The sequence below is a fragment of the Moschus berezovskii genome, chromosome 19 (genome assembly GCF_049115385.1).
Source record: "Moschus berezovskii isolate FMDL1 chromosome 19, NW_MosBer_1.0, whole genome shotgun sequence".
Taxonomy (NCBI): Eukaryota; Metazoa; Chordata; class Mammalia; order Artiodactyla; family Moschidae; genus Moschus; species Moschus berezovskii.
The window spans coordinates 13,432,134-13,446,689 of record NC_142478.1 but is presented as its reverse complement, the minus strand read 5'-3'; the positions used below and the strand labels follow the sequence as shown (position 1 = coordinate 13,446,689).

Below are 14,556 nucleotides of genomic sequence, written 5' to 3'. Positions count from 1 at the left end.
AAAGAGCATTTCCATGTGATTTTGGTATTTGATTCCTCCAAACATGCTATGAGATAAGCTGCTGCTGCTGCTGCTGCTGCTGCTAAGTCACTTCAGTCGTGTCTGACTCTGTGTGACCCCATAGATGGAAGCCCACCAGGCTCCCCTGTCCCTGGGATTCTCCAGGCAAGAACACTGGAGTGGGTTGCCATTTCCTTCTCCAATGTGTGAAAGTGAAAAGTAAAAGTGAAGTCGCTCAGTCGTGTCTGACCCTTAGCAACCCCATGGACTGCAGCCTACCAGGCTCCTCCGTCCATGGGATTTTCTAGGCAAGAGTACTGGAGTGGCTTGCCATTGCCTTCTCCGTGAAATAAGCTAGACAGCATATACCCTTATTATACAGGTGTTTAAGAGACTAGCACAACCAAATGGACATCAGAATCCAAAACTTGGTCCCCACGCAGTAGACATTCCCTTGCGTCCCACTCAAAGATCGAGCAGGTTCTGACTGCAGGAGAGCAAGCCTAGCTGGGAGGCCTTTGGGGGTGGAGGGTTGCAGGGGAGCTAGCTTAGAGTGAAAACCCTACCACCCCATCCAAGTCAAACATGGCTCTTGATCCTGCTTCTGGTATGTTTTCCTAGAATTTCTCTTCACTATACTGACAACACCTTTATCAGTTAGGGGTTGTGTTTGGATGCTGGTAGCAGAAAATCTTCCCAGGTGGCTCAGTGGTAAAGAATCTGCCTGCCAGCAAAGGAGACGTGGGTTCGATCCCTGGGTCAGGAGGATCCTTTGGAGGAGGAAACGGCAACTCTCTCCAGTATTCTTGCCTGGAGAATCCGATGGACAGAGGAGCCTGGCAGGCTACAGTTTATGGGGTGGCAAAGAGTCAGACACAACTGAGCGACTGAGCACAAGTGTGAACAGAAAACCCAAAATAACAGGGAGTAGGCCAAGTAGGGGCTTATCTGTCTCCCGTAGCAGAAAGCTCAGATGTCATCGGCTCAGTGGTCAAGGGACTCAGAAGCCAGGATTCTGCTGCTGTGCTCGCCTTTCCTTTATTATTGCAAGATGGCAGCTACAGCTCTGCCCTTAGACCTCCTTTCCAGGCAGCCAGAAGGGGAAGAATACAGATCACATTACCGTGTGTGCACCAGAGGAGTAGCCCCCACGTTTAAGTAGCTTTTCCAGAAACCCCACATGTCTGTGGCCATACCACTCTGAACACGCCTGATCTCATCAGAAACCCCACACAACAGCTTCTACCTAGTGTAATTGGTAAGATCTCTGTAGATGAGGAAGCCAGGCTCCTCTGCTGCTGTGACAAAATCAAGGATCTGACTGATAGTAAGGAAAACTCAGAAGGATGGATATTGATTAACCAAATAGCTGACTGTCATGTGGCAAAGTATTAATATTAGCTTTTAAAAAGTTATCCTCTTGCAGACTTTCCTGGAGGTCGAGTGGTTAAGATGCCACACTTCCGTGGCACGGGGCACAGGTTCAATCCCTGCTGAGGGAACTAAGATCCCACATGCCATGTGGCATAGCCTAAATAAATGAATAAGTTTACCCACTTTGAGGATGTGCTCCAAAGAGACAGCCTCTCCCCTGTTACACTCCTTTCTACACTGTCTTTCTGTGTACACAGAATGGCCCTTTAAAATGATCCCCCATTCCTGTGGATTAATAAATAAAGGAATCCTACATTGTCCTCAATCATCATTCAGTTTATACATTCTCATAACTCAAAGATTAAAGAAATCCCAGTTCTTGGGGCTAAAGTCACAATTTGTGACAACTGCCCTGAGATCTTTTTAAATAGCTCTATCAATCACGTGGGTTTATTACAGGCTTCCCCTACTTAATGCTGTATGCTTTGCATTGAACCAGCCTTACCCTTCCAAACCCTGTTTTCAATCAGTTTTATTTTGACATTAAGTGATCCCGGTTACAGACAAGTTGTATTTTATGTTCCCAGTTGGGCTTCCTAATGCCATGCCCTGTGATACTCAAATACAGGGCACCCAAATGACTGGCTGCAGATAATTCCTAACCTATGGTTTTACTGATCCTGTGCAGACCCCAAAGCATGTAAACCTGCCATTGGAGTCAGGCCAGAGTCAACATGTCCCCGTTTTTCCAATTGTCTGTGCTGATAATCCTTTATCCTCAGGTGGCTCTAAGTGGTCAAGAACCCGCCTGCAAATGTAGGCAACAAGAGATGCAGGTTTGATCCCTGGGTCAAGAAGACCCCCTGGAGAAGGAAATGGCAACCCACTCCAGTATCCTTGCCTGGAGAATCCCATGGACAGAGGTGCCTGGTGGGCTGTGGTCCATAAGGTTGCAGAGTCGGCCAGGACTGAAATGACTTAGCACGCACGCACTCAATATGTGCAAACAATGTATCTTTGGAAGCTACCTGTCATTAATGAAAGAATTTTAAAAGCCAAAAAAATCCAAATGCCAGCTTTCTCCAAGATCAAGAAATGGAGAAAACATGCTGTTCTTCCTTTTCCTTTTCTGTTTCCTACTCCTATTTTGTTTTCCAAACATCTTTGTAGACTTGTTCATTGTTTTTGGGGGGTGCCAATGGCAACCCACTCCAGTACTCTTGCCTGGAAAATTCCATGGACTGAGGAGCCTGGTAGGCTACAGTCCATGGGGTTGCAAAGAGTCGGACATGACTGAGTGGCTTCACTTTCACTTTCACATGCCACACAGCTTACAGCATCTTAGTTCCCTAACCAGGGGAACTGGTTTCAGGCTAGATTGAACCCATACCCTCAGCAATGAAAGCCAAGAATCCTAACCACTGGACCACCAGGGTTCCTAGATTTGTCCCATTTTGTTATTATGGTAGGGTCAGTCACCTTGACTACCATGCTATCGTTAATCCAGGTGAATTACCTGCTATGGAGACTTTTAACTAACCTTCCCCCAGTATGTTCGACAGACAGACATACAAACCCAGTCAGAGTGTTGGCTCAACCCCAGCCCTTCCCCCGCTCTGCCCACCATCGAACCTTTGACCTGGCCCTAATAACCAGCCTGAGGCTACCATGCTTCCTGGCAGCTGCCCCAAAAGAATCACTAACAACTCCTTGCTTAAGACAATTGGACTCCAAACCTTATCTATTTTTTTATTTGGCCGCACCATGCTGCATGTGGGATCTTAGTTCCCCGACCAGGGATCGAACTCATGCTTCCTGGAGCAGAAGCTCAGAGTCCTAACCACTGGACCAAGGGAGTTTCCTGGACTCCAAATCTTGAAGAGGTAGAGGGTGGTGAGGTGGTCTGCTCTGGCTCTTCTTCGAGTACTCTGTCCCAATCTACTTTTTTTTTTAATTGGAGTATAATTGCTTTACAGTGTCATGTTGAAACTGACACGACATTGCACTACTTCCTTTTGTGTATCTCTTTTCTCTAGTAGAAAAACACTGAACTTACTGTATTTTTTTCTCTCACTTTTCCTTAGCGTCGAGAAGTGGCAAAAACAGTTTTCTGCTTGGTTGTAATTTTTGCTCTCTGCTGGTTCCCTCTTCATTTAAGCCGCATTTTGAAGAAAACCGTGTATGATGAAATGGACACGAACCGATGCGAATTACTTAGGTACGATCCTATGTACTCAGAAGGAAATTGGAGTTTCTCTGATCTCACATTTCTAAGACTTTTACAAAACCACCTGCTGTAGCCCTGTAAATTAAATCTTCTAAGTTGATTGTTTTTCTTTAGCTGTCACAGCCCATAACCAACCTCAAAATTTTGTGTAAGCCCTATCAATAATTTTGCTGCTCTCCTCCTGGGTTAAGCAAGTGGTGGGTATATCTGCACTTGACCTGCAGAACTGAAATTGCCATTTAAACAAGGGCTTAAAAATAATTTTGACTGCCACCTCTGAGAAATGTCTCCTGGGCAAGAAAAAAAGCCTTATTCTAGAGACAAATGCTGCTGCTGCTGCTGCTACTGCTGCTGCTAAGTCGCTTCAGTCATGTCCAAGATAAATGCTAGTTAGGTTTTAAAACATGATGTTCTAATTTATCTCTTCTGTTTCCTTTTGCTCAAGTTTCTTGCTGCTCATGGATTACATCGGTATTAACTTGGCGACCATGAATTCATGTATCAACCCAATAGCTCTATATTTTGTGAGCAAGAAATTTAAAAATTGTTTCCAGGTAAGTATTTCTTTTAGCAAGAAGGTCTTTTTCGTAATAATTATTGGCATTAATGATTGATTATATGTGGTGATTGTTGCAACCACTCAGTTGTGTCCAGTGCTTTTGTGACCCCATGGACTGTAGCCTGCCAGGCTCCTCTGTCCGTGGGATTTTTCCAGGCAAGAATGCCGGAATGGGTTACCATTTCCTACTCCAGGGGAACTTCCCAACCTAGGGATCGAAACTGCATCTCCTAAATTGGCAGGTGGATTCTTTTCTTTTTTATTGGAGGACCATCGCTTTACAATACTGTGCTGGTTTCCGCCATACCTCTGCCGCAGGTGTCCGTATGTCCCCGCCCTCCTGAACCCCCTCCACCTCCCTCCCCACCCCATCTCTCTAGGTTGGCACAGAGCACTGGGCTGAGCTCCCTGTGTCACACAGCAAATTCCTACCTGGCAGCCAGATTCTTCACTGCTGAGCCGCCTATACGCGATAGTATATAATAACAAAGTCAATTGTTTCCATTTAATTAGAGTTTTTTTTCCTCTTCTGTCTTGTCTTTATTTTTATTTCTAATAGAGTATAATTGCTTCAGAATGCTTTATTAGTTTCTACTGTCCGGCAACGTGAATCAGCCATATATATACATATATCCCCTTTTATATATATATATATATATATCCTTCCCATTTAGGCCACCACAGGGCACTGAGTAGAGTTCCCATAGACTCATTAGTTCTCTATTTTATACATGGTATCGGCCGTGCATGTATGCCAATCCCAATCTCCCAGTTCATCCTACCACCTCCCTGTGCCCCTGCATCCTTACGTTTGTTCTCTACATCTGTGTCTCTATTTCTGCTTTGTAAGCAAGTATTTTTTAAGAACAGCCAACTGTGTATATTAGATATCCAACAGGCATGGCTCATTCCAGTTGTAAATAGCACTTTCATCAGCTGAACTTTTCAGACGAGAAGTGAAAATTACATTTTGTTACCCAGAAAGGGCATCAAATTGTCAGCATAACAGAAAAGCAATATATATTCAAACAACATACTCAAAAGTTAAAATAAAAAGAACTAATTTAGTAACATGCCAATTTAGTATCTTGCTTTGAAAAGAAATATTCCAATTTGAGCTCCAAGGCCAACAGAATAGATTAAATTTATTCATGCCTTACATAGCCTTAGACTTTTAACCAGTCTCAACAAAACATAAACTCATTGTTAAGAAAGCTTTTGCTAAATGCTACTTAATAGTATACTTCATAATAGTCTTTTCAAGAAAAGTAAATGTTTATAGCTCTGGAAATCTGAGCTAATGTAATTTAATTCAAAATCAGTTTCCTTCCGTTCTTCAGACCTCCTTGTAGCTAAGCCAACACGTGTTCTCGGGAAGTTCCAAGCACTTCTCACTGAGGTATTATTTTTCCAGTTCCTAGAATGATTTTAGTATAGAATTAGTCCTAATTGGAATCCGCTAACTTTGGCCAGGATGTTGAACTTCATTTTATGGTACATATTAGGAAGAGTAGCATAGAGTTCAGGGGTGCAGGATCTGGAAGTGAACAGTTTTGATTTACATCCCAGCTCTGCATTAGCTGACTATCTAAAACCAAGTCCAAATGGGGCCACTCCTGCTTCCTCAGTTTGCCTGTCAGCAGATCAGATGCTGTATCTGTATCAGATACTGTATCTATCTCATAAGGTGGAATAAGTGGATTCAGTGCCTGAGACAATAGAAAGTACTCGGTATGAGTTTATCAGTATTAGGGATAGAAGAGAGGAAAAACACAAGTGACTACCTTCGTGACTTCTGCAGTCTAAAAGGAGATAGACAGATATTAACCAGAGAAGCATAGGAATCAATAAAACCTGGTGTGGAAGTTCTTACTGCCACACTTTGGCTGTCTTTGGGGTCATGTTTACAAGTCATGAAATGCCCTAAAAAAGATTCTGCCCTAAGAAAGACGACTAAAATGCAGGTCATAATATGATCCAGCAATCGCACTTCTGGGCATACACACCGAGGAAACCAGAATTGAAAGAGACACATGTACTCCAATGTTCATCGCAGCACTGTTTATAATAGCCAGGACATGGAAGCAACCTAGATGTCCATCTGCAGACGAATGGATAAGAAAGCTTTGGTACATATACACAATGGAGTATTACTCAGCCATTAAAAAGAATGCATTTGAATCAGTTCTAATGAGATGGATGAAACTGGAGCCTATTATACAGAGTGAAGTAAGACAGAAAGAAACGCACCAATACAGTATACTAACACATATATATGGAATTTAGAAAGATGGAAATATAACCCTGTATACGAGACAGCAAAAGAGACACAGTTGTATCGAACAGTCTTTGGGACTTTGTGGGAGAGGGTGAGGGTGGGATGATTTGAGAGAATGACATTGAAACATGTATGTTGTCATGTGTGAAGCGAATCAGCAGTTTAGGGTCAATGCATGTTACAGGATACTCGGGGCTGGTGTGCGGGGATGACCCAGAGGGAGGATAAAGGGAGGAGGGAGGTGAGAGGGGGGTTCAGGAGGGGGAACTCATGTACACCTGGGGCGAATTCATGTCAATGTATGGCAAAACCAACCAATATAATATTGTAAAATAAAATAAAATAAATTTAAAAAAAGAAAAAAGAATAATCTTGAGGACATTATGCTAGGTAAAATAAGGAAGTCCCAAAAGTACAAATACTGCATGATCCTTCTTATAGAGGTACCTGAGATAGTCCAATTCATAAAGATAGAAAGTAGGGGCTTCCCAGGTAGCTCACTGGTAAAGAATCCACCTGCCAATGCAGGAAAGTAGGATAGTGTTTGCTATAGGTTGGGTAAAGGGAAAAATTGGGGAGTTATTCTTTGGTATAGGGTTTCAGTTTTACAAGATGCAAAGAATTTTGTGGATAGATGGAAGTGATGGTGGCACAAACAATGTATTCAACACAACTGTATACTTAAAAAGATTAAAATGGTAAATTTGATTTTATATGTAAAAAAAATAAAAATAAAATAAAATGCAGGTCATAACAAATACATTTATGTAATCTGAAGTAAAATCAATTGCTAACTAGTTTACATATTTTACATATAAATTAAAATTATATGTTACATATAAAATTAGTTTACATATACCCCCAGAGGGTAAGGGGGAAAAAATCCAGGTGCAAACTCTCAGAAATTAAACACAATTTTGACTGATATTCATAAAAAGGCAGCATACCCAGGGGAAAGAGTCCAAGAGAGAGAGTCCTGGGTTCTGAGTTCAATTCTGCCTCTTCTCTAAGCCTCCCTGTTCTCATTCAGGAGGAAAATAGCACCTACCCTCTAGGGCTGTTCCAGAGCCTCAGATGAGGTGCCCAATGAAGAGAGGCACGCAGATGGTGCAGTGAAGACACACCAGGCCCTTCCCAATCCTTCCCACCCACGCCCACCCCAAGTCATAGAACAGTCTCCCCCCACCAACACTGCCTTCCTTTCGTCTTTGACTTGGTGAATCAATTAAAACAAGAAACAGGATCTGTTGCTTTGCACTAGAATAAACCACTTAACTTCTCCCTAGAGGTTACAAACTCCCTACTCCAGATTACAGGCAAGGCCCACACTCTCCCCTCAAATGCCTATGGATGTTCACCCCTTGTTGGTGAGCCTCTGTGTTCTGCTGAGAACAGGCTGGTGGCCTCCTCTTAATCTGAGTCTGTTCCTTCTCCCAGTCTTGCCTCTGCTGCTGCTGTTACCAGTCCAAGAGCCTGATGACCTCAGTGCCCATGAATGGCACAAGCATCCAGTGGAAGAACCATGAACAAAACAATCATAACACAGAGAGGAGCAGCCACAAGGACAGCATCAATTAAACTGAAGGGACAGTTATCAGTGTACTTCAAGCCCTACTGGAGGAAAAAAGCCAACACAGCAGCCGTGTCTCCAGGAATCTGTTCCATCCTTCTCTCACGACTCAGCCCCACCCCCTGGAAAAATGTTTTCCAAAATGTTGAAGGGTTGACTGGTTTATACCCACAAATTAACGAATCTTACTTCTTTGATTTATCTGATTTACATATTCTGCATGTTTTATTCAGCCCTAAAAAATGGTGGGAGTTGGCACGGGGAAAGGAGATTGTTTTGTTCAGTTAAACCAGAAGGATATTTACTACCTTTGCATGAAAATAGATTTTTTCGACCACATACTTTCATGGTGGTTCTGTAGAATGTTCAGTAAGAGCAGTCACCGTGAAAAAGTTATAGAGATTATAACAAGATTTTCTTTTTTTTTTTTAAATAATTTTGTTTTTTTGGCCAAACACAGTAAGGGTTAAAGGCTCCTTTATTTGAAATGTCACTCAATTCAATGCCAGTATTTTTTAACTGCGTAGTAGCCTACAGATGATGATATGAGCTCATTTACACCTATTTTGCCCTGCAAAAACAAATAAAACGGAATTCAGGTGAGAAATTAGGTTAGTGTTTCTCATGTCACTGGCTTATTTTTTAAAACATAAATTCTCAAGCTTCAGGAGTTTACAGGACTTTAAAGCACAGACTGATATCCATATATGGCAGTTTAATAGCTGCTATGCAAACTTTTTAAGAACCTATATTTTCTTTTTTAATGGGGTTTCATTTTAGGAGATCTTGTGCCTATTCTTCTGTTAAATTGAAAAATAATGCTTGAATCAAACAGTTCTATTTTTCACAAACCTAGTTTTTTAATGGAAGCATTTTATGTTAAATCAAAATACCATTTACTAAAATTTAAATGTATGTATCATTTAACTATGCCCAAGACTTTCGGTGAAATGCACAGAAGTCCAGAACAAAGCAAGAAAGAAAGGATTGCGTATTTTTAGAAGATTTGGAAATTCTCATTGAGGTTTATTTTTGGTAATAGTAACATGTATCTGTGTGTGTGCAAATATACATGTATGTATCATGTATATATACATGCATATACATATATTCATGTATGTATATATTCCTTCGCTTGCTCTTAAAATGTTAACTGGCAGTGAGACTTTTTTTGGTCATTCCTTTTCCACATAGGAATATGGAAAACAATTTCAAAGTGGCCAGCTGAGTTTATTGTGTCAATGAAATATAATTACTCCCAGAGGCCACCATGAACTTAAGGTTCTTCACGTCCCTGGGTTTTCAGTATGAACCTAAATGCCTTCCCTGCCCACACTTCTCACATGGTCACCATTTCAAAAGGCCCACAGTGACTTCTGCTGGGCACTTCCCACGATGTTTACAGACTGTGAGTGCAGAAGCAAATCTTTTACTGTGTATATATAAATACATGTGTATATAAACAACCGTAAATTTCTTTTAGCCAGTTTTTCTACGCTCGCCTCTGTGGAATGTATCCGTGTGTGTGGTACATGCATGTGGTCAGATGGTATGTATGGATTTCATGTAACCTAATGTTAATGCCTTGCAGTTGTGCCAAAGCACACACTCCAAATGGAACCTAGGTGGCTGTCCCTCACAACAATCAACCTGTCAGTTTTAATCTATGTTCATAAATCTCATGACCATGTTACCATTACAAATGGAATGTGAGAGGCCTCATGAAAAAGGATGAGCCGTGGGTTGACAATGGATTTTGGTTTTTTGGTTGGTTGGTTAGTTGAAAAAAAGCAGTATTTGGGGTTGTATTTTTTCCTGTGCTGGAGCAAAATTCATTAAAGTCTGAAGTATTATATTGTCCCAGTCCTCAACATGGCGATCAGACTGACAAGCGGGCAAATGCTTCTGTCAGATTTCACCAGAAAAATGTCTGATGATAAATCAGCTCAGCTGATTCCCTGGGCTGCATTTAGAACAGCCATGTATAAAATGATATCAGGTGTCAGCCAGCCAATTGTAGGGCCCCTTTGTGTGTCTGCAGTCAAATCCCACTAGTCCACTGGAGCGTTACATGCAGTGATAGAGCCCTATAATATAAACCATAGGTTCACACCGTTTTGTTTAGACAGTGGTCTTTTTCTTTAAGATGCTTTGTCTCTTGCATATCAAAAATGCATTTTACAAGTTCAGAAAGTCATAGATTTCTGAATAACCACACGGGCTTCCTTGTGCATTTTGTTTATGGTCACAGTAAGTGACTGTGGTTGATAAGTAGGAATATTTTCAGTTTCTACGTTTATCACATCTTTCCAAGTAAATCTGTAGAAATGAGCCAGAAGCCACAGCCCTGCACTGGCAGTGGCCCATAAATACAAAATAAAAGTTTACAGAAGCCTTGTGAGTGTCTCTTCATTTGTATTAATACATAGTTCTATCTAGGAAATGTTTGCTACACAGTGGTTGCAAACCTCTCGGTTTTCAAACAAATAATTCCTAACTGTACTGGATTCTCAACCAGCTTTGTTATATTGAACACTTAACGCTCCCATTCAATCCTGCCTTTCCTGTAAATTTTACTGAGCATCTACTATGCACCTGGAGTTCTTCTAGCGACTGAGGGTATAGCAGGGAACAAAACAGGCCAAGTGCCTGCTTTCATGGAGCTTGCATCCTAGAAGAAGCTAGAAAATAAAAAACTATCATCAATTAACAATATGTCAAGTGGATACTTGGACTCACGTATATATAACTGGTTATTGGACATTTTCAACTAGGGAGCTAGTCAGTGGAGCTTCCCAGGTGGCACTCGTGGTAAGGAACCCATCTGCCAATGCAAGAGATGCAGGTTCGATACCCAGCTCAGGAAGATCCCCTGGAGGAGGGCATGGCAACCCACTCTAGTGTTCTTGCCTGGAGAATCCCACGGGCGGGGGAACGTGGCAGGCTACAGTCCGTAGAGTCACAAAGAGTTGGACACGACTGAAGCAACTTAACACGCATGCACACACAGCTAGTTAATAGATATACTACATCTAAAACTAAGCTTCTGATGGCTTTCTAACCTATGCTGCCATATCATTCCTCTGCTCATGTATTACTCAAAATTATCCAGAGAAACAGAACCAATAGGATAGATAAATGATAAAGAGAAGATTCTGTGGCTGCTGAAATATGTATGCTATGCTGTGCTGTCTCCAAGCTGGAGAAACAGGAAATTCAAAGGCATAATTCAGCCCAAATCCTAAGGCCTGAAGAACACAGGAGCTGATGGTAGAACCCCCAGTCTGAGGCCAAAAACCTGAGAACCATGGACGGCTCGCCTAAGTCCCAGCTTCCAGAAGCCGGAGATCCAGAATCACCAGTGTCATGAGCAGAAGGTGGATGTCCCACCCCAAGGAGAGACAGAGGGAATTCATTCTGCATCCTCCTTATCGTTCCTTCAAGGTGCTCTGCTGATTCGTGATGCCTGTCCCCGCTGGTGAGAACAGATCTGCTCTGGTCAGTCTCCTGACTCAGGCACTCATCTCTTCCAGAAACACTCTAACAGATGCACCCAGAGATCATATCTTCCTAGCTATCTTGTTGTCCCTTAGCCCAGCCAAGTAACACCGAAGATGCACCATCACAGCTCAAAGAGCCCCATCCTTTGAGTTGTCACGACAGAGTCATGTTCCACTTCTTTCTCTCAGCACTTATACCCAACCCCATCCTCAGATTATCTCCAGAATCTGACTCTCCTCTCTCTCCACCTCCCTTTTCTGAGCCACCACTATCTCCTGATCTCTTGCCAGGATAACTGCAATTGGATCCCAAATGCCTACTTTTTTCCAGCCTTGGAAACATCATACTCTAACAGGAGCCTATGTCTCAACCCCTGTAGTGGTCTAAAGGTGCTGACGTTTCCAAGGTAGGCTAACCAGCAATGGGGAGTTTTCCAATAACAGCTAAAGTAAGAAAAAGCCCACTAGCGCAAGCCTGGAAGCTTGTGAGCTGAGGAGGTGCTAGCCACCGCTGGTGTGGGCGTTCTGAAGAAGGTTAGTCTAGACTATAACAAAGATGAAAAAGAGCATTTTAAGCCCTGGCTCTGGTTTTCCCTGATGCTTTCCCACAGCTTGAGCAAGCAAACTAACATATTTACCTTTGTCCCTCACTATTTACATTTAGTTTTCTCTTGCTTACAATACACATATTCTAAGAACATCTCAGCTGATTTATCTTTTCTTACTGCTGTTTTTAAATTAAGAGACCATGTGTTTTAGAGTAGCTTTAGTTTTACCCCAAAAAAATTGATTGGCAAATCCAGAGAGCTCCCTGTGCTCTCTTCTCCCAGATTGCTCATACGCAGCTCCCCGCTATTATCTGGGGTATCTATAATGAACCAATGCTGAAATTTTGTTAACTGAAGCCCATAGTTTACATTAGGGTTCGCTCTTTTGTGTTGTACATTCAATGGGTTTTGACAAATGGAGGGTCACAGTTATCTACCACTGTGGTATCATTCAAAATAGCTTCACTGTCCTAAAGCCCCTCTGTGCTCCACCTTTCCTCCCCGCCTCCTCTCCATCTTGATTTAGCTTTTCACTCAACACAGATGTAGCAAGCACCCACCATATTACCTTGTGCTAGTTGCCAGGAATGTGAGGTCAGGTGTACAAATAAATACACGCACTGAAGTGCTTCGTGGAGACTCAGTAGCTGTCAGCATCAAGGACAGTAATGGCACAAAGGCAAAAGCAGTCAAAATTCTTGAAACTTCAGCTGGTGACATCAGTGAACACAGTGTGAGGGCTCTTCTATAATTCTTCTTTTTACAACTTAAAAAAAAAAATTTACTATCCACATGGCTCGCAGAATCTTTTTTCCCCGACAAGGGATTAAACCTGGGCCCCAGCAGTGAAAGCACTAGTCCTAACCACTGTAATGCTAGGAAATTCCCCAAAATCCTTATTTTGGTGAGTATAACCGTGTCGCTGCTACAGAATTACATAACACTAAGCAATATAGCATTGTCTCTACATCAGAAGATTTTTAAACATCTGTAAAGGGAATTCCATGGTGGTCCAGTGCTTAGAGCTCCACACTTTCACTGCCAAGGACCCAAGGGCCTAGGTTCCATTCCCTGGTCAGAGAACTAAGACCTGGCAAGTGGCATAGCCCCCCCCAAAAAAAGAAGGAAAAATAATAAATATCTGCAAATGTACGTTATTCTCCATCCAAAAATAAATCTACCCAGGATAATTTAAGTTATTATAGGAGCAAAACAAATTGGAGATTAAGTCCAGGAACTAGCCAAGAAAAATGTGACTCTTTCATTATTACCTCTATTGTTATTTTTAATGGCATTGTCAGTCCATGAGAGTGTATTAAACACTATGTATGTGCAGAGTGAGGAAAATGCACTGTCAGTCTTCCAAAACCTGTCCAGGCCTGAAATTCTGATTCCTGTGTTTGAAACATAACCTAGCAGCGTACTGAATTTACTGATTTTTCTCCATACTCCAAACAAGCAGAGTTAAGTCAAGGCACAAGTCTACCATATTCAGTTGAACGTTTCTAAAATTCCAATGTAGTCTTCACACTGAAAAACCTCCAGGGTTTTTAACACTCCTTCACTAGAGAAGCTACTGTCACTCTCTTCCATAAGTAGTCACAAAAACAGACTAGAACCTATATTTGGTCAGCACTGATATGCCTACTGTTTTGTTTCTAAAACCGAAAGGAGACAAACCACGGTCCTTAGAACCAGGGAATGATGAAGTACTGGAAGTTGTAACTGCAAAGTCAGCTTTCCCTATGAAGCATGCTAGCAAAGGTCACTTGATTTGATAAAGTCAGGAATCCTAATATCTTACAGTTTCCCAAGCCTTTAGCACCGACATTATTCAGTTGACTTTCTATTTCTTCCTGGGAGGTAATAAATTAGGAACAGCAACACCAACCTAGATAGAATCAGAGGAGTCATGGAATCTTCCTAAGGGGACAAAGAGAATCCCACAGATTTTTCCTTTTTGGTCCTCATTCATAGTCCCCTTACCTAATTTATGTACATGGAAATGATCACCTTTTACTTGAATTTGATTCCGTGACGGCAGAGGCAAGTGTGTACTTGGTGTCATGTGACAGATTTGTCCCAGATGGGAGAGGGTAAGAGATGCTGCCCAGACCACACAGGACCACATGATCGGCCAATCCACAGGCCCCAGGCATAGCCTGCCTCCCTCCATCGACACCTGTTTTTACAGAATAAGACATTTCTTCATGAACTATACCTATTTTTCTCAGACTGTAACAAGTCTGGCTAACTACAGTTAAATTCTTGTATTTTTAAAATATCCTGAAATGAGAAAATCTGCTAAACGTGATCAAGGAAGGGGAACACATGTACTTTTTTGCTCTTCAGGGCAAACATTCATGCATAATGAACATTTGATCTTCCAGGTCCAGGCTTTTGTCTACGTTATGCAACCCAATGGGGTTCGGCCTGGATCACTTGATCTCAACCAAGACCATGATGGGAGGGGTAGAAGTCTGTGGACCAGCTTAGGCCA

At 42.0% G+C, this 14,556-nt stretch overlaps 1 protein-coding gene across 1 annotated transcript in view; it reads left to right on the top strand.

Annotated features, from left to right (window-relative positions):
- EDNRA (endothelin receptor type A) overlaps positions 1-10,405 on the top strand; it is a 78,232-nt gene extending 67,827 nt beyond the window's left edge. Inside the window, exons 6-8 of the mRNA XM_055404553.2 lie at positions 3,459-3,592; positions 4,047-4,155; positions 7,876-10,405. Coding sequence (XP_055260528.1) covers positions 3,459-3,592; positions 4,047-4,155; positions 7,876-8,016 — 384 coding nt within the window. The 3' untranslated portion in view covers positions 8,017-10,405. The remainder of the gene's footprint in view (positions 1-3,458; positions 3,593-4,046; positions 4,156-7,875) is intronic.
- The last annotated feature ends 4,151 nt before the right edge of the window (positions 10,406-14,556 follow it).